Genomic DNA, 19,028 nt, shown 5'->3' with positions numbered 1-19,028 from the left:
GATTGGGAAAGTTAGACTAAAATGCACTTTCAGCTTGTACTAGAATGTATGCTGTAATTCATCATAAGTAAATTCCTGTTAATACAGTAACTCATTTAACTTGTTCATTACACATTATTTAGGAACCTTGCTTATGGGCAGTAGGTTAAGAAGGGAGTTCTGCTCCCTAACCAGATGTCTCTCAACCACCTTTATCTGCAATGATTTTCACTGCTTTCATCAAGTGCTATATTACCAATACATGAAATATTCCTGTAAGGTGTGGTCCTTGTTAGTATCTCAGAAGTGTAATAATTAAAAATGATATCATAACAATCATTTATGTATATCACCCTATCATAACATAGACGTGTTTGTGTACCCACGTGGTGGCAGGAAAAAGAAAAGGAAGGATCGCCATGGGCGCCGCCAGGATTTTTGGGCCCCATTAAAAATTAAAAAGTGATCTTTTCCCCCTCTATAAGGTGCCCCTGAGGATCGCAGAGTGAATCTTGTCCATGGCTCGTCAGCCATTTTTCCAGATTCATAAAGATGTTAGGACTCTCTCCAGCAGAGGGCAGCAGATGCACACCGTTGACGCTAATCTGAAGTGACGTTTAGGTCCTATAAATAGAAGTTGCCCCTAGGCAGAGATTAATAGTCTCTCTCCCCCTCTCTCTCTTTCCCTTTCAAGCGTCTTTTCTTTTTTGCTTTGGGAGGTGGTTCGTCTGGACTTGTCCAGCACACTCATCATGAATCCTGATTTAAACAACATTTTATGCATATGGAAATATTCTGTATTTAAAGTATCTTCAGTACAACATACATTTCAGTGGAAGATTAGCACACAAGTGTGTTTCAGGAAAAGAGACGGGTAATGTTGCCCTATTTGCATAACTCTTAATCATGTTTGTGTTTTTGCATTTTATCCTCTGATTCTTGACTCGAAGGCAATATAACTCAAACAGGGCTGACTGAATGAGTCAGGAACACTCTCAGCATCATGTTTTCACGTTAACGTTTAAAACATTCAGAGAAAACAAGCCGTTCTGGACGATGGGACTACATCTTGCATTACAAAGGAGAACACGTAGAGCTTGGATTACTGAGTGAAATGAAATCCCTAAATAACCCCACGTTCTGTTGGTTTGTTCATGCGAGAATAGACCTCACTGGCCAGAAACATGCCCCTGGGTTCTGTCTACGAAAAACTGTCTGAATGTTCTCATTCCCTTTCTCAAACTCCTCTTTCTAACTACCTCTCTCTATTTCCCTCTTTCTAACTCCCTCTCTCTATCTCCCTCTTTCTAACTCCCTCTTTCTAACCTCTCTCCTGCCTTTTAATCTTCTGTACAGCCAGTCTCTGTAACCGTCTCTGTTATGTAAGAAGGCTGGGACAGGATGTAGCCATGATGTAACTTGACAGACGCGGCATCCTTCCTGTCAGTCCCAGCATAACCTCCTCCCTCCCTGCCCGCCTGCCCGTCTGTCCGCCTGTCCGTCTGTCCGCCTGTCCGTCTGTCTCCTGTCTGCCTGTCTGCCTGCCTGTCTGTCTGTCTGTCTGTCTCCCGTCTGTCTGTCTGTCTGTGCCCACTCGACCCAGTCCCAGGACCCCCTGCTTCCTCTCATATGTTTTCCCACTGTCCCACTGAGGAGCCTCTCACAGCCTCCTGTTCTCGCTGACTCCCCCCTGTGGTTATAAGCTCCTTATGTCCCAGCAAGCGTATTCCCTGGCCTGGTGCTCTGAATCCCAGCCAACTTAAGAAGCTTTTGTCTTTTCTCTCTCATTCTCTCTCTTCTTCCCCCCTCTATCTCCCTCCCATCTCTCTCTCCCTCCTCTCTCTCCCTCCTCTCTCTCATCTCTCTCTAGACCTCTCCATTTGATGTGTTTTACAAGGCCAGACAAGAGGGCTGGAACTTGTCTCTCCCTCTGTCTTGTGGGCAGGTAACTTTAAACCCCACAGAAGTTTTGTAGGGAACTCCTTGTCCTCCTCTGAAAGATCCACACACATCTCTCCCGTTTCTCCTCCTCCTCCCCTTCCAATCAGTGTTCCCTTCATCAGTCCACCTCCTCCCTGTCTACCTCCTCAATCTCTTTCTCCCCCGTGGCCCCTAGCTCACTCTCCAGCCAATGTTTTCTAGAATTGTCCACTCCCTTCCTCCCTCCTCTCTCTGACCCAGCAGCAGTGTAGGTTGCACGATTCCTATGTGTTTGATAAGGGGTGGTGGTGGTGGAGGGGTAGTTGGAGCCAGGGCCCCTCTCTCCTCCTTCCCCTCCCTTGTCCTCACCTGACCTGCCAGAGGGGAAGGGAGGACATGCAGGCGAGAGGGAGAAGCTTACGTGATGTACTCGTCCACATGAAGAGGTCGCCGAGTACATCACACTGGGTGGATGTGGACGTGTAGAGGGAGGGAGAGAGAGAGAAGCAGGAAGGAGACGGACATGACGAGGGAGGGAGGGAGGGAGGGTAGAAAAAGGGGTTGTGGGTGGGGGATTCAAAGGAAGGGGCTGTTTGTTTACTAGTAACACGGGGGGGAAGAAAGAAAGTGAAGGAAAGAGACGGTTAAGTCTCCCGTGGCCAGATTTGCATTCCCCTCTTCCATCATCATGGGAAAACACACACACACACACACACACACACACACAGGAAGTGTGTGGCATGCCTGGGTTTGCACATGTTGTTGTCACTTCAGAGGAGCTGTTTACGCCATCAGCCTGTAAAAAAAGGACAGCTATGGATCAGAGGAAAGCTGTGAAGGGAACTCACTTCATGTCATAACAGTCACAACAGTGCAGCGTGGTGATAATTGCTATAGCGTTGTGTTTTGGTGTGTTTGTTTTGCGAGTGTCTGTAATAGAGGCTGTCAGTGTAGGCTTAGTGTTTGAAAGAGGGAAAAAAGCATTTGAGAGGGAGGTGTGTGTGTGTGTATGTGTGTGTCGGTATGAGAGGAACGAGCCAGAAGTGTATGTGTGCACTTATGTCAGGCGTATACTTGAATTGACAGCACAGCTGGCATCGACGTCAGCTTCCCAAGGAGTGGAAAATTCCCGCTACCTCTCAACATGGAGAGAGGGATAGAAAGAAGGAGAGAGGGAAGAGATGGAGGGGGGTGGCTGAGGGGGCGGGGCTAGGGTTCGAAGAGCAGGGGAGAGATTGGTTGGCGGGAAAGCTGCCTTTGTGAGATCACAGCCTACACAACAGCTCCCTCCCACACAGAGAGAAGGGGGGGGTTGCTCCACACACCACTCAAGGTCCACATCAGCGGAGCTGAACATATCAATAAGGAGACGCAGAGAATCTGTGCCGTTATGTTCAGTCAGATGACTCACCCACAGAATCACGACAGCAGTCGAAATTGTGGATAATGGGTTTTGTGGTTACATGGGAATAAAGTGATCTTGAAAATATGTATGAATCCAACATAACATTGTTTGGATGGAGATGCACTACCACACACACACATGGATATCTAAAAAATGAAACAGGTGTACACAACCTTGTCCCCAAAATACTTGGATCACTCATTTTATATTTTTGAGACTTCTTGCTGAAATGGTCAGTCTACCACCAGGGGGTGATCCACCATCAGGCTAACCATTTCCCTACTGGAATGACCTTGTAACCAAGCCCCAATTAGCCTGTGACCCCATGTGTCAGCAGTGAAACCTTACTCTCCCGCCAAAACTACTGTAACACAAATGACTTTCCACTGCAAAATGATGGGTTTTCAACGAAGTATAAACTTTTTTTTTTTTCAATGGATCATGCGTTCATATATGTCAAATTTCCTCCATGTTGAAATGTAGCAAACCTATTTACTGGCACGCATCCAATTATATTTGTCAGCCAGTCAATTAGTAAAGTGGAGGAAATACTAGGCGACAAGTGCTGACCGTCAAAAGTTCCACCCAGTCCATTAGTGATGTGCCATGATAGTTTTTCTCATAATTTTCTGCCATTACTGCTGTGAGTGCGTTCCATTTATGTGGCTGTCGGCAACAATAAACACTCCTCGTAAAATAAAAGCATTAAAATGCGTAAATCTGAGAGAAGCTGTATTATTTCATTGGAACAGCCCTGGCATGGTGGGCGACACCAGATAAACCTTCCCATGATACACTGCAGCCAGAAGGAGCACTTCATCCGTCTGTTGATGGAGTGGGTGTCTCTCAGAGACGCCTGCGTGGAAGAGTTAGGGGACTCTGAGGAGGGGGGGGGGGGTCGTGTGTGTGGGGGGGGGGGGGGGGGGGGGTGTGTGTGTGTGGGGGGGGGGGGGGTTTGAATGTGTGTGTGTGGGGGGGGGGCGGTGGGGGCACTGGCACAGATGATTTTCCAGGGACTTTTCTTCAAAGGGAAAGTGTTTACCTTCTCTGTGTGTTTTTCTCTGGAAGATGGTGAGATCACTTAGGTGGAAAGGAATACCATCCAGCTGTCTGATGGGTCGAGGCGAGAGAAGCTCTGTGCAAGCAAACCCGCTCTCTCTGGAAAAAGTACCCAGAATCCTCTCTGTTGATCTCTTCTACTAATGGATGACTCCCAGAACAAGCCAGACAGCACAGGAGACGAAGGCTATACAATTAGATTAGTACCATTGGATTATTCCACTAGTCTTCGACCAATGAAATAAATGAGCTTTCACAAGTCATGAGCAGTCTGATTACCACGCCCCATCAGTACTCTGCAGACTTAGACATCATCAGTCACGTGAGGTAACATCAGACATGTTCCCTCATCACATAGCCCCAAGGACGCCGTGACAGTTTATCAACAGCAGACGTGTTCCCGACATATGCCGAACATCTGCTTTTGAACGCAAACGATGGAAAGGTTCATATCAATTCAGAAAAGATCCAGAAAACTCATTGTGATTCACTGCTGTTGCTTTTGTAGTCTTGGATCGGTTTATACTGAGTGAAATTGATGAGGACTGCACGGCAATAAACGTTGTATGATTTATTACAATATCACGAAGCCAGTCAAGAGAACAGGCCAAGCAGAGAAGGGACAGGCATAGGGGATGGAGAAAGTAATAAACGACCAGGGAGGCAGGCGGATGTAAATTTAGTCACATATTTATTACATAAATATATAGTAAAATAGACCAGCGACAATTACCATAAAAATATCTTCCTTTAAAATCCTGACCATAAAACAAAGATTTGAAAATCACACATTGACATTTACAAACACGCTGATTGTCTGGACCTGTCATAAGCATCCCATCACACAAGGCCTGACATCACACCACCCACTGGGACCCTGGCAGGGGACGGGACGGGGTCGGGGCGGGGGAGAGGAGGAGGGAGGACGGAGGAGAGGGTCCAAGGGGGAGAAGGGGCTGTTTAGGGGGAGGGTTGGGTGGGTGTGATGAAGGTGGGGGTGGGCAGTGTGAGAGGACATAACAGTAGATCTTCAGAGGTGTTGTGTTTGTGTGAGACGGTACGTGGGATTTCTTCTCCAGCCAGACTGCATGTCTTTTACCTGTGTTTGTGTTTGTCCCTGGGCTTCCTGGGAAGGGATCCTGAATACTGTTTAGTTGCTTGTGTCTGTAACGCAACAGTGACTGCAACCGAGAGAGAGAGAGAGAGAGAGAGAGAGAGAGAGAAAGAGAGACAGAGAGAGAGAGAGAGACAGAGAGAGAGAGAGAGAGAGAGAGAGAGAGAGAGAGAGAGAGGAGAGAGAGGGAGCAAAAGAAAGAGAGACAGAGAGAGAGAGGTGCAGTGTGATGCCATAGCTAGTGATGCATGCCGTGTGTGTTCGGCCTGTGTTCTGTGCTCTCTAACCCACCAACAGTGACTGCCCTGTCTGCATGGCATCTCTCTTACACTGCCATGACACATGTCCAGATTACAACCAGCAAGCCTCCCCTGGAGGTCCCACTCCTTTGGCTAACCCTACTCTGCTATCCTTTGGCTGGTCCCTCTCTAGAAACCTTGACTATTTTTCATCTTCCAGTCCAGAGGCTTCGTCCAGTCTGCTAGGTCCTGTCCAGCTCTGTGCTGTCACCACCTCCTCTGTGTTCAAAGACAGGTACTGGAATTAAAACACCTCCATGGTCAGCTGCACCCCACCAGTTGACCCCTGACTTGACCCTGCGAGAGGTCATGACCCCTGAGTGTCTGCGAAGCAACCGACCTCAAACTCCCAGCAGACTCAGCAATCACAGTGAAGCTAGGAAACTCAGATAGAAGAGTTACAAAAGTATTTTAAAAAAAAGTAGTAGTATTAGTTGTAAGTTGTGAGAGTGGCTAACAGTGTTAATTCGTTTGCATGTTTCGTTTGCAAAGTCTTTTTATTGAAAGATTTACACGTACTGCTGGTTTGAAGGTTTCAAAGTTTGTTTGGCATTTTAACCACACTGAGTGGTTGGCCAAGAGACCGGTTGAACAAAGTCCTTGAGAGAAAAACAGGACGCAAGACAACATATCCCCTTAAAATCAAACATCAAGACTTGAGAGAAAACTGACCAGAGAAAGAGAACTCCCACAGAAAGAGGGATGCAATCGACCTGGTCACAGGGTACGATAGAAAAACCCAGGGTACGGGTATTGAGATGTCTCCTTCTGAGTCAAGTTGGCCTATGAGGCCTGTCTTTCTGAATACAGAACAGTGGATTGCAAACGTTCAGGCGATAGACTGTTACACAGACTGCAAACACATACACAGACACACACATATACACCAGCAAAGCCTGGAGAGGATGATTATGGCCCAGGGTTCCTGACACGGTAAGAGAGGCAGCCTAATGACACGGACCCATGTGAGACCTGTCGGCTGCATGCCAGCTTCCCAGGGCTGGAGGGCTGAGGTCCTGGGTGCTCTGGTGAAAAACGTGGGCCTGATTCCGGGTCAGAAACCTGTCGATGTTTGATACCACAGCTAGAACCAAACGCTAGCTGTGCGATGAGGGCTTGGAGGAGGGGGGGGTGTCAGAGAAATGCCATGGATTGACAGGAGATGGAGAGACAGAGAGTTGGAGTGGAGCACCCTTTGAGGCTTTACTCTACTTCCAATCCTGAGCAGCGCCCAACAACTCAAACCCGTTTTTCAACATGATAAACGTTGCATATCTGGTCATACATATAGATTTAACAAGAGTATAATATTTATCCCTCTAGAATTGATCTAATCATCAAAAATATTTCCCAAAGGTCTAATCTCTACTTCACTATTAGATGTTCTAATTTGTTTACATTCCTTGCTGTCTAGGCATAGCATCTCTTCGCCATCTTACAAAAATATCTCCATATTATCGGAACTGACACCGTACACAAGCAGCAAGCAGCAAATCAACTTGCAATAATCACCTGTCTAACCCACACCAGCTCTAGAAGGCTCTACCTGCAAGTGATAATCCACTGGCAAAACTTGGCCTGAAAGTCACTGATTCAGAGTGTCAGGCTACAATCTCACTGGCTAGTTCCCCTTTCTCTCCTAGTCATTGGTCTCCACACGCATCATCATCATTATCATCATCACCTGATCTGGGAACAATCTGAGGGGCCGCTTGGGTGAACATTTTGAGCAACAGACCACTCCAGTCACCACTTAACAGTCAAATTACACAGGGATCCACTCAAAAGTCTTGCATTAAACCGATGAGCACTAAGCCACACCCTCCGTTCTTACCAAATCACTACGCACAAAGGCAACACTTGTTTCAAGCTCAACACATATAGTTTTAGTTTGTCTCCTGTCTGCATCAGCACAGCCTTAGCTGAGGGTGATGGTTGATATTCTGTCAACATGAAGTCATGACACGTCACTTTCAACAAACCTGGAAATGGAGCAATACTTCTGTTCTCCGCGCGGTCCAACCCACCAACTCGATTACATAGAAGGTAAAAGCACAACATCCACATGAAACATCACGCTTGCTCTGTATATTAAAACACTGGAGTACATTACCACAGAGAAGCGGTACAAAAGGCAATCAATAAGGCCGCCATTTTAAATAGCTGCAAAGCCTTCGTGTGCCAAAACTAGGCAACCAGTATCAAACACTACCAGCAGTCTGGTTTCCATTTGCAGGCTGAAAGTTCTCCCAGTCTGCTTTAAAGCATTCCCCCTGCTTGCATTTCAGTGCTCTGTGAGTTACAGCCCCCCCAAATCATTCTCAAAGCCCCCCATCCTAACCCTTTCTACCCAAGCCTATTGAACACATAATGGCTACATTCTTCAAGGGGAAATAATGGTAGTCTATGACAAGGCCTCTGTCTCCAGGCTCTAGTCTTCAGCTCAGCCTCAAAGGGTGCTTTCAGGGTAGGGGCAGGGGAGTTTCAGACCAGTTTGATAACAACATGGCAAGCATTCACTTCAGACACACACACGCACCTACACAAACACATATAGTACACACATAAACACAAATGATAGCGTGCACATCCAGAAGTGCCAAAAGCCAAAGCTGAGCTACACCAAATGTCCATTGAATCACCAAGACAGTAAGTACACCAAAATAGAGGTCGGTGGACACAGGACGCAAACAGCGTTTCCCCTGGGCTGGAGGCGTGCTGGGTGGCAGCCATGCAAGTGCACCCTTATCCTGGGGGGAGGAGGAGGGTGGCGGGCACTTAAGCTGTAAGGGGACAAGCGCACAGACCAGAATATCAAACAGCTACACAGTCTGTGACACGAGGCATTTCTTTTTTTCTGCACATTCTTTTCTTCTGTTTTTTTTTACACTCTGTGTGTGTCCATGTAAAGGTGTGAGGAGAAGAACGTGGCTCGTTTATGGTGGATTGTAGGATAAAACGAGGCGTTTCTGAAAATGTTCCGAGGTGTCAAGCACAAAACAGCACGGGAATGAAAAATAATAGAAAGATAACGTAGAAAGACAAAATGTACTCAGTAGCACATTCCAACCAGAGGACAAAAAAAGATGAGTTAACAATGGTGGTCCATCTAATGTTTATCATCATTTATTAGAAAATGTTTGTTTTTATTTAAAAATGTTTTAGTTACCTGAGAGAATCCTTCAACAGCTGTCTTACTCAGTCACAATAACAGGTGTGTGGGTGTGTGTGTCCAGTATGTATGTGTGTGTGTGTGTGTGTGTGTGTGTGTGTGTAGAGTGGATCTCTATGGGTCTGTGTTACAGCCAACTCTCACAGATAGGTGCATGTAAAACCAGCCATTCGAATTCATATTCTCTCACAGTAAGTTATCTATGGGTTCTGACAAGACCAGTAAGACTAGCACCACCCGCTCACATATTGCACTTCATTCAAAACTCAAACGTTTGCGGAAAAGAATAAAACAAAAACATGGCCGCTGCTCGACGACGACGGCTACACCGATATAATAGTTCATCGAATTCTAAGTAACATCGCCAATCTTTAAAAGGTGTTTGGACGTTATTCTGTGCAATCATTCTACGGAACTGCAGCCTGCCGTCATGAACCGCTGGGACTTGTTCAGAGAGGCTGGGTCGGAGCAGACCAGTGCATCACAGCCCCGGCACTGTGAGTGGGCTAAAGCTTTCAGTCTCTGCAGGGTTACTAGGTCTGGTCATTGATTGTTCATTAGTGCAGTGGCTTATGCCAGCGAGCAGCCCTGGGTGTAGTCTGTGAGTGTCAGCCATGCGTCCTCTGAGGAGAGGTGAAAGGTCACCCTGCCATTGCACACATCACCGACACCACTCTCGCTACGCTACGTCCTCCCCACTGGCCATTGAGCGGGATGACGTCTGCTTTTACATTCACACGGCCGCTAGATTATATTAAATTTTTAAATGGCTCGAGAATGCGAGCGTTGTCGTAAACCGTCTTTCTAAAAGAACAATACCGGTCTTGTCAGAACTTTTTCTCTGAGGGAGCCTGGTTCCTGTTAGGGTGCAATCCACCAAGCCATGAGAGTGCTGGACCAAGTGGGGTCACACAACGTAATACACACATGCACACACACACAAACATAAAGCAATACACACCCACCCACACCCTTCCCAGACATACACAACCCTTTCAGAGCAGTTTACAAAAGCACACGAGTTAACTCATCCTCTATGACATCCTCAGAGCCTCTCCAACTCTTCTGAAATGTCTGTCAGCCAGGACTAGCTCATGAGGCCGGCTCGGGGCAGACAGACTGAGCGCAGACCAGTAGCCCCACCAGTAGCTAGTGTCTCTGCTCCCAAACCTAATAGGGTCCACAGACGTCCAAGCGGGGCAACCATCTTTACGTTGAAGAGACCAGGTCAGGGTGGGGCTGATTTGAACAGAAGCCTGACTAGGGCTAAGGCTCAATGTAAAAGTGAGCTGACATTTTTTGAGGGGGGTTGGAGGGGAATTGCATAGACATCCTGCTACTTGCGTCTTTATAAACTCTACATTTGGCATAGGGGACCAAGAAAAACAAACAACAACAAGATAGAAGCCCATCTCAGACAAGCTGCTCCACATGTCAAGCTGAACTACAACCCCAATTCCCAACAAGTTGGGACGTTGTGTAAAATAAAAATAAAAACAGAATACAATGATTTACAAATGTCATAAACCCATTATGTTATTTACAACGGAACATATAAAACATGTCAAATGTTTAAACTGATGAAATGTACCATTTTAAGGAAAAAAATACGGTAATTTTGAATTTGATGGCAGCAACACGTCTCAAAAGGTTGGGACAAGGCCATGTTCCCCACTGTGTAGCATCCCCTCGTCTTTAACCAGCAGGCTGTGTCTGTCTGGGAGCTGAGGAGACCAGTTGCTGGAGATGTGGGAGAGGAATGTTGTCCCTTTTGTGTGTGATACAGGATTCTTGCTGCTCGACGGTCCTGGGTCTTCTTTGTCATATTTTTCGTTTCATGATCCACCAAATGTTTTTAACTGGTGAAAGGTCTGGACTGCAGGCAAGTCAGTTCAGCACCCGGACTCTTCTATTACGAAGCCATGCAGTTGTAACAGATGCATGGATGTGGTTTAACATTGTCTTCCTAAAATATGCAAGGCCTTCCCTGAAAAAGATGTTGCCTGGATGCAAAAACATTTTTTATACCAAAAACATTGGAGTTTGTGTTGGTTGTAAATTCCTCTTGATAGACGGGCAAAGGAACACAGACACAGACGGAGCAGTTGGCTTGACAACACAAACTATAGGTGATGTGAAAAACAAGTGAAAGTATTGTGTATGTTACACTGCACGCACGGTCACAAGTGACTAGGACTGGTGTTTTTCCCCTTTACACAGAGCAGTTTAAGCATCATAAACAACCAGGCCAAAAAAACAACAACACTGAGATAAAAAACAAACAAAAAAAAACAGCTTTATCTCCAAGCATTATAACTTTGTTCAGGAGTCTTTAAAACATTTCATTTTATGGGTTCATATCATTTCCTCATCACGTCTTTTTTTCTCAATTAAAATTGGACTCAGAAGGTAAAGCAGCATTTGAACCCCTACTGTCACACACACACAGCCAGTCTGCTCACGAGAACAAAGGACGTCACTATTGCAATCATTTTTTTGTGTGTCATTTACATTGGTTGTTTCTTTTTTTTTTAAGAAGGATGGAGCACTATACCCACATGGATGGAAGGTCTCCTCTTCCCTCCAAGGTGAAAGTTGGGAGCTCCTCCCTATTGGAGGAGCTTGATGGGGGGATATTGGAGGATGTGACTGAGAAATCCTTCCCATGATGCATTGTGGAAGTAAGAGGAGAGACAGCATGATGCATCACTGTCTATTCCCCTCTTCCAAGTTCCATCACGGCGCCTCAAGAAGAGACAACATTCCCCCTTCGGGCGCACGTCAACAATGGTGGGGAGGAGCCATGGGAGGACTCTTTAAGAGTCCCGCTGTCTCGCTCTCTCTCCTTCTCGCTCGTTCGTCCATCTTGTTCACTGTCTCCCACACATGCTGCTTGGACGCTCACAGTCTTGGGGGCCCAGGGGGGCGGCTGGCTACCACCTGCCTTGTCTCACAAGGGGAGCGGCCTGGACTGGCTTTGGTGTCAGGACCTCTGGCCTGGGGGACGGCTGTGGGGCGGGGCCAGGTGTGGGGCGGGGCCAGGTGTGGGGCGGGGCCAGGTGTGGGGCGGGGCCAGGTGTGGGGGGGGCCAGGTGTGGGGCGGGGCCAGGTGTGGGGCGGGGCCAGGTGTGGAGCGGGGCCAGGTATGGAGCGGGGCCAGATGAGAAGGTTCTGTGGTCAGGACAGGGCTAGCGGCCTTCTGCTGGAGAGTCCTGGCTCGAAAACCTGCCGTGTGAAATTGCACAGGGGCCAAAGCTGCTGGGAGGATGTGTGTGGCCACATTCTGAGCCGTTGCATCCTAGGACATGTCCCGTACCCCAGAGTGGCCTAGGTAGAGGAGGAAGGTTGTTGGTTTAATACTGACAATGTGACAGGGGTCAGAGCCCACTTGGCCCGGTAGGCCTCAGGGCGGGTGCACAGGTCTCCGTGAGAGGGTGCACGCCTCAGTTATGAACGTAGGTGGGGCAGGGGTGGGGCAGGGGTTTTAAGGTGAGGGTGGTAGTGTGTGTGTGTGTGGGGGGGGGGGGGGGGGTGCTTGGATGGGAGTGAGGTTCTGGAACCACTGCAGTAGTGCAAAAACTCAAATGGCAAGCCAGTCATGGTTATTGAGGTGAGCTTGAGGGGTTCTCCCATGACAGAGCGAGGCAAGCTGGGGTGAGAATGAGGTCAAAGGACTCCTCCTTCACCAGAGCACTCTGAGGTCCAGGCTGAACTACCAGCTGTGTTCCAGTTCGGTTTGCCCTCCCCCCCCCCCCCCCCTCCACGGCGGTTGTGGTTCAGGTTGAGGCAGCAAGGCTTAGCCGTCTACCTCAGGTACCCATGATCCTTTTCAGTCCCGCCACGCCCATACCGTCCTCCACATGATAAGAACTCATCCACTCGGGCCACTTTCACATACTACTGCTTGGCATAACATCAAAATAGTTGTTTCTTCTCAAAAAACGTTTTTCTTCCTAGAAGACAGTGCTAAACCCAATCGGTTTAGGTCTGGCCTAGGGGCCATCATTTTGGGTCTTGTCTCTCAGTACCCCCCCCGGTTCAGGCTGGCTTGAGGTACACTTCCTTAGTCATCTGCTTGTGTTCTTGTCCTTCTGTTTTGACAGCGATAGAACAGAATGGGATTCCAAATTCTAAAAGTGACACTTGGTCCCACATAACAAAAAGAAAGAAAAAAAAGAAACCCAGAGCGTTTGGGTACCATTCCCCTGCCTCACCCCCCTCTTCCCGCCCAAAAAAGGTGAGGTCATATTGGGGAACAGCCGGCCCTCCTGTCATCAGTGGTATTTTGTTTCGACTGAGTGATAGCACTGAGGGTGTGTGTGTGTGTGTGTGTGTGTGGAGGCTGTGGGCAGCTGCCCTGTGTCTAGAGAGGTGAGGTAGACCCTGTCGGACAGGGACAGTGGCGGTGCCCCCAGCCTGAGCTGTGCCCACTTTGAGGTAAATGATCTGCTTTATTGGCCTTGCCCGCTCTCAGCGATGGCCTGTGTACGGAAGCCCGGAGGGGCCACACTGAGCTGAGTCCAGTAGGAGACGACTCAGAGGAGCCCTGCAGGTTAGGGCTTAAGCACCGCAGTGCATACAGTAAAATGAGGCATTTTTGTTTTCTGAGGTGAGGCTGTTTGTATAAGTGTGTGTGTGTATCTGTGTGTGTATATGTGTGTGTGTGTGCATGCTATGGTAATGTCAGCTTCCCTGCCTTGCACCTTGCAATTCAAGCCCTGAAACAGAACTGGGCGTGGGAGCTGACTAGGGTCCTATTCCATCTCCAGGCACTCAATCTAGCAGCTATTAAATCTGCCTTCCTCTTTCTCTCTCACTCCCCCCCCCCACCCTTCTCTCTCTCTCTTCAGCCTTCCCCTGAGTGAAATCCTGTTAGCATCCCTCCCTTTTACTTCACCGCAGTGACTTTCCTTGGAGAGAAAGGGCTCAATTGTCATTCAAGAGAGGGGCTCCTGCTGGCACAAGAAGCAGGGGCAATGACAAGGCAGGTCTACTGCGTGTGTGTGTGGTATGTGTGTGTGTGTGTGTCACAGGAGCCGGTCCAATGACTGAACTGAAGGTAGATACAGAGCCATAGCCTGCAGTTTTACAACGTAGACACGTATTCATACATTGGAGTAGCCTTTTTTTAAATATAGCACCGGACAGTGATGCGAACATGCTCACTGCTCCAATCAGAGAGAGAAATGGCTCAGTTGTGAGTTAGGAGTTGATACTAGGTCTGGCAGCTTATCTCCAGTCTGGTCATTAAATGGTGACATGCTTTTAGCACATCAACCTGTAAGACAGACCACTGTTTGAGTTTGTACTTGGTGACTGTTTCTTCTGAATGATTGTTTGACATTAATTCAGAGACGAGGCCGTGCAACAGGGTAACCAATTGATGATCTGGCTGCTGCTATTCCAAACAGGTCGAACAACGTGAGGACCACCATGTAGTGGCAGTGCAACACAGAGAGAGGGGTACCTCTCCCCCTGTGTGTGTATGAGTTGAGGAATTACATTAGTGAGTCATTGAGTGTGTGTGTGTGTGTGTGTCTTGGCAAATGTCTGCAACAGACTGGATAAGACATCGTGCTCAGACAGAAGGGCCTCCAAACGGGTTCGAAAAGCAGGTGCTCAAGGGGGGGAGGAGGAGGAGGGGTTTAAAAACTCAATCCCGATTGGTTGGGCTCCTGCTGCTGGTGTGTTGTGGCCATATAGTTTTTAACCCCAGAGAAGTCGGTTGGAGAAACATGAGTCCCACAAAGACGCCCCTCCCCCCTTCCTTTTCATGACTTTGTTTTGGTTCCGTCCTCCTAGTGGGGCGCTCACACTTCCTGGTCCTCGAACACCTCCAGGAAGAGCGGGGGGAAGAGCTCGTTGGGGCACTCCACCTTCATGTGGAGGAAACGGCTGGCGTGGCACGCCCCGATCATCCTCAGGTCGGTCACCTTCATCAGCAGCTTGGGCCAGAAGTGGGGAATGTTGTGCTTGCGGTAGTTGATGTAGTGTTCGAGTGCCAGCAGGTAGGTCTCCTGACACTTCTCGATCTTGTCCACGCAAGTGAGCCCGGAGCGGTCTGGAAGGAGGGTGAGTTTGTAAATGCAAACAGGTCAGTAGAGCTTCAAATATGCGATCCTGTTAGATAGCAGTTTTAACCAACAGCCGTTATAATCTGTCGTGCAGCTGTCATAACCTGCTGTACAGCTGTTATAACCTGTCGTACAGCTATTATAACCTGTCATACACCTGTCATAAAGCTGTTATAACCCGTCATACCGCTGTAATAACCTGTCATACAGCTGTTATAACAGGTCGTACATCTGTCATACAGCTGTTATAACGTGTCGTATAGCTGTCATAACCTGTCATATAGCTGTTATAACCTGTCGTACATCTGTCATAGAGCTGTAATAACCTGTCGTACAGTTGTTATAACCTGTCGTACCTGAGCTCATGAGCAGCACGGCCTGCAGCAACGCCACCTCCGAGTCGTCCAGGATGAACTGCGCCAGGCTCTTGCCCAGGTCAAAGATAGCGTCCGACACCACGCCCAGGCCGCCGTTCTTCAGCTGCTCGCGCTTCACCGCCATCTCGCCGCTCAAGGTCAGCGTCTCGCTCTCGGGGTCGTAGCGCACGGCAGCACGGAGCGACATGATCTCCATGCAGCAACCCTTCAGAAGGATGATCTGGTCTTCACAAGGCAGCTGGATGGAGGGACGAGAGAGGGATACATACAAAAATCATTTCATTCACATCCTGTTCCCCAGTTAGGACAGACATGACTGAGACATGAATACCACATCAAAGCTGTTAGGAATATTGAAACAACATTTATGAAGATCGTATGAATAATTTATGCTTAAGTATACTCTTTGCACACACATCCTACCCCCCCCCCCCCTCCACACACACACAGTACAGGTCTCACCTCAGAGAACATGGGCAGTTTTTTGGCAAAGTCGACCACGCGGGTGATGGCTGGGGTGATGATCTTGGTGAACTCACTGAAAGCCTCCAGGTCCACCTTGTCCCCGTCGGCCGTGGGGGCCACAGGGGACTGACCGATGTCCTCCGGCTGGACGGGGAGAGGACACCAGGGGTCAACAGGGCGGCCCACAGAGCCAGGTCAACAGACTGCTTCTATTACAAACGCTTCATTCACTTCATATACGGACAAAGAGCATGTGGATGACTACAGTGAAGGACGACTGGTGTAGGTCTGGTTGAAGTGAGCTCAGGTAGTTTTCCGTCTGTTTGCCGACAGGAGGCTGGAGGGAGGCGGGACACGAATGTCTGGAGACTGACATATATTAGCGGGACAAGCAGCACCCATCTGAGTATCTCCAAAAGACTCCAAACAAGCTCCACAGCTCGACCGGCTGACACAAGGAAATCAAGGACTTGCAGCCCCTGTGTGTGTGTGTTTAAGTGTGGTATGAGAGCGTGTGCTTGTGCGTTTGTCAAGAGTAATTGGATTTTGGGCAGTGCTCATAAATGTCTCATTAACTGGCCTTTCCTTGCTCATGTGGTTGAATTCAATAGAGCCCTTTGAAGAAGCTCTATAAACCTCTTGACCTCAGACCAGCAGAACATACAAGACAAGATGCACTGTCCTCCAACCTTCACGGATTGTCCCAATGGAGGCCTTTTGAAACCTGGATGACACTCTGTGTGAGGGGCTGACTGTAGCCGCTGCTTGTTTGTCAGGGTCGTGTCAGTCAGTGTGACGATGCAGGGCGCTCCAGACAGCCCGTCCGGCGTCCCGCCGTGTGGGACAACACGGCTGAAGCATGTTAACATATCTGTATGTGTCTGTAGCGTCCTGGCCCCCGTCTGTTCTGCCTCATGCCAGAGGTGTAGTTTGTGGAATGTGGGACTCACCATGTAGGATGCAAGACTGGACCATGGGGGCTGTGTGTCTGAGAGAGAGTCAGTGTGTGTGGACGTGAATCTTTGGTCAAAGTACATATTTTTAGGACCTAGTGATGTAACTGCACTAGTATTTATATATACTGACGTATACAACCGCTGACTCCCTCTCTTACCTATCCCAACACACACCCACACACACCACGCCCACACACACACCCACACACACCCACCCACCCACACACACCCCACCCACACCACCCCACCCACACATACAGAGCACATCCAGCTGTCAGAACTGCCAGCCATTCCAGGTCTCGTAAAAGCAGAGCTAGAGACATCACAGTGGGGCAGTCGGTCATCCACTATCTAGAACGAATCCACCCCCCCCCCCCCTACACACACACACACTAGTACACAGAGCTGCGGTGCGTGTGTCCTCTACAGTGCCCTCCAAAAGTATTGGAACAGTGAGGCGAATTCCTTTATTTTTGCTGTAGACTGAAAACATTTGGGCTTGACATCAAATAATGAACGTGAGACCAGAGATCAACGTTTCAGCTTTTATTTCCAGGTATTTACATCAGGATCTGATGCACAACTAAGAAAATATCACATTTTGTTTGAATCCACCCATTTGTCATGTGATCAAAAGTATTGGAACAGATATACTTAAAACATATTTAAGTGAATAAGACTTAATATTTAGTTGCAAATCCTTTGCTTTCAATAACTGCAGCAAGTCTGTGACCCATTGACGTCACCAAACTTTTGCATTCTTCCTTTTTGATGCTTTCCCAGGCTTTCACTGCAGCCTCTTTCAGTTGTTGTTTGTTTTGTGGGGTTCCTCCCTTCAGTCTCCTCTTAAGCAGGTAAAATGCATGCTCTATAGGGTTTAAGTCTGGAGATTGACTTGGCCAGTCTAATACCTTCCATTTCTTGCCCCTGATGAACTCCTTTGTTCGTTGTTTTGGCAGTGTGTTTTGGGTCGTTATCTTGCTGCATGATGAAGGCTCTGCCAATCAGTTTGGTTGCATCTTTCCTTAAATTGGCAAACAAAATGTTTCTGTAGACTTCCGAGTTCATTTTGCTGCTGCCATCATGTGTTACATCCTCAATGAAGATTAATGAGCCCGTCCCAGAAGAAGCCATGCAAGCCCAAGCCATGACATTACCTCCACCGTGTTTCACAGATGAGCTTGTGTGTTTGGGATCATGAGCAGTTCCTTTCTTTCTCCAAACTTTAGCCTTTCCATCACTTTGGTAAAAGTTAATCTTTGTCTCATCAGTCCATAAAACTTTGTCCCAGAATTTTTGAGGTTCATCTCTGTACTTTTTGGCAAATTCCAGCCTGGCCTTCCTATTCTTCTTGCTAATGAGTGGTTTGCATCTTCTGGTGTAGCCCTTGTACTTTTGTTCATGAAGTCTTCTGCAAACAGTAGATAGTGATACCTTCACTCCTGCCATCTGGAGGTTGTTGCTGATCTCACTAACAGTTGTTTTAGGGTCTTTCTTTACAGCTCTCACAATGTTTCTGTCATCAACTGCTGATGTTTTCCTTGGTCTACCTGTTCGACGTCTGTTACTTAGTACACCAGTAGTTTTCTTCTTCTTCAGGACATTCCAAATGGTTGTACTGGCTATGGCCAATGTTTCTGCAATGGCTCTGATTGATTTTCCATCTTCTCTAAGACTCACAATTGCTTGTTTTTCACCCAAAGACAGCGCTCTGGTTTTCATGTTGTTTTCACCTCTGAATACAGTCTGCATAGACAAAACCTATCTTACCCAATCTGAACCTGAGTGTAGACATTCAGTGGTATTTATTGATTGAATAATGTATGTAATAGGACACACCTGGGCAACAAAACACACCTGTCAGTCACATGTTCCAATACTTTTGCTCACGTGACAAATGGGTGGGTTCGAACAAAAAGGTGATAATTTCTAATTTGTGCATTAGATCCTGATGTAAATACCTGGAAATAAAAGCTGAAACGTTGATCTCTGGTTTCACATTCATCGTTTGATGTCAAGCCCAAATGTTTTCAGTCTACAGCAAAAATAAAGGAATTGGCCTCACTGTTCCAATACTTTTGGAGGGCACTGTATATCTGGAAGCTATGTGGGCTCTATATGGAGAGGGTTATATGGGTTGAAGGTATTTATAGAACATTTAACGGGACCTTCTGGACTACTATTGGCAGCAGTTCAAAGACATGCTTC

The 19,028-nt window shown here is 47.7% G+C and overlaps 1 protein-coding gene across 1 annotated transcript; it reads right to left on the bottom strand.

Annotated features, from left to right (window-relative positions):
* Window positions 1–12,682: 12,682 nt before the first annotated feature.
* On the bottom strand, window positions 12,683–16,059 carry LOC124475348 (thyroid hormone receptor alpha; the record flags this gene model as incomplete). Its single annotated transcript, XM_047031871.1, has 3 exons — window positions 12,683–15,009; window positions 15,379–15,637; window positions 15,862–16,059. Coding segments are annotated over 3 exons (708 nt in total), but the record flags the coding sequence as incomplete, so codon positions are not given.
* Between the last annotated feature and the right edge of the window lie 2,969 nt (window positions 16,060–19,028).

Source organism: Hypomesus transpacificus, chromosome 13, assembly GCF_021917145.1.
Source record: "Hypomesus transpacificus isolate Combined female chromosome 13, fHypTra1, whole genome shotgun sequence".
Classification (NCBI taxonomy): Eukaryota; Metazoa; Chordata; class Actinopteri; order Osmeriformes; family Osmeridae; genus Hypomesus; species Hypomesus transpacificus.
Note: the sequence above shows the minus strand (reverse complement) of the source record. Positions and strands in the feature narration are given on the sequence as shown.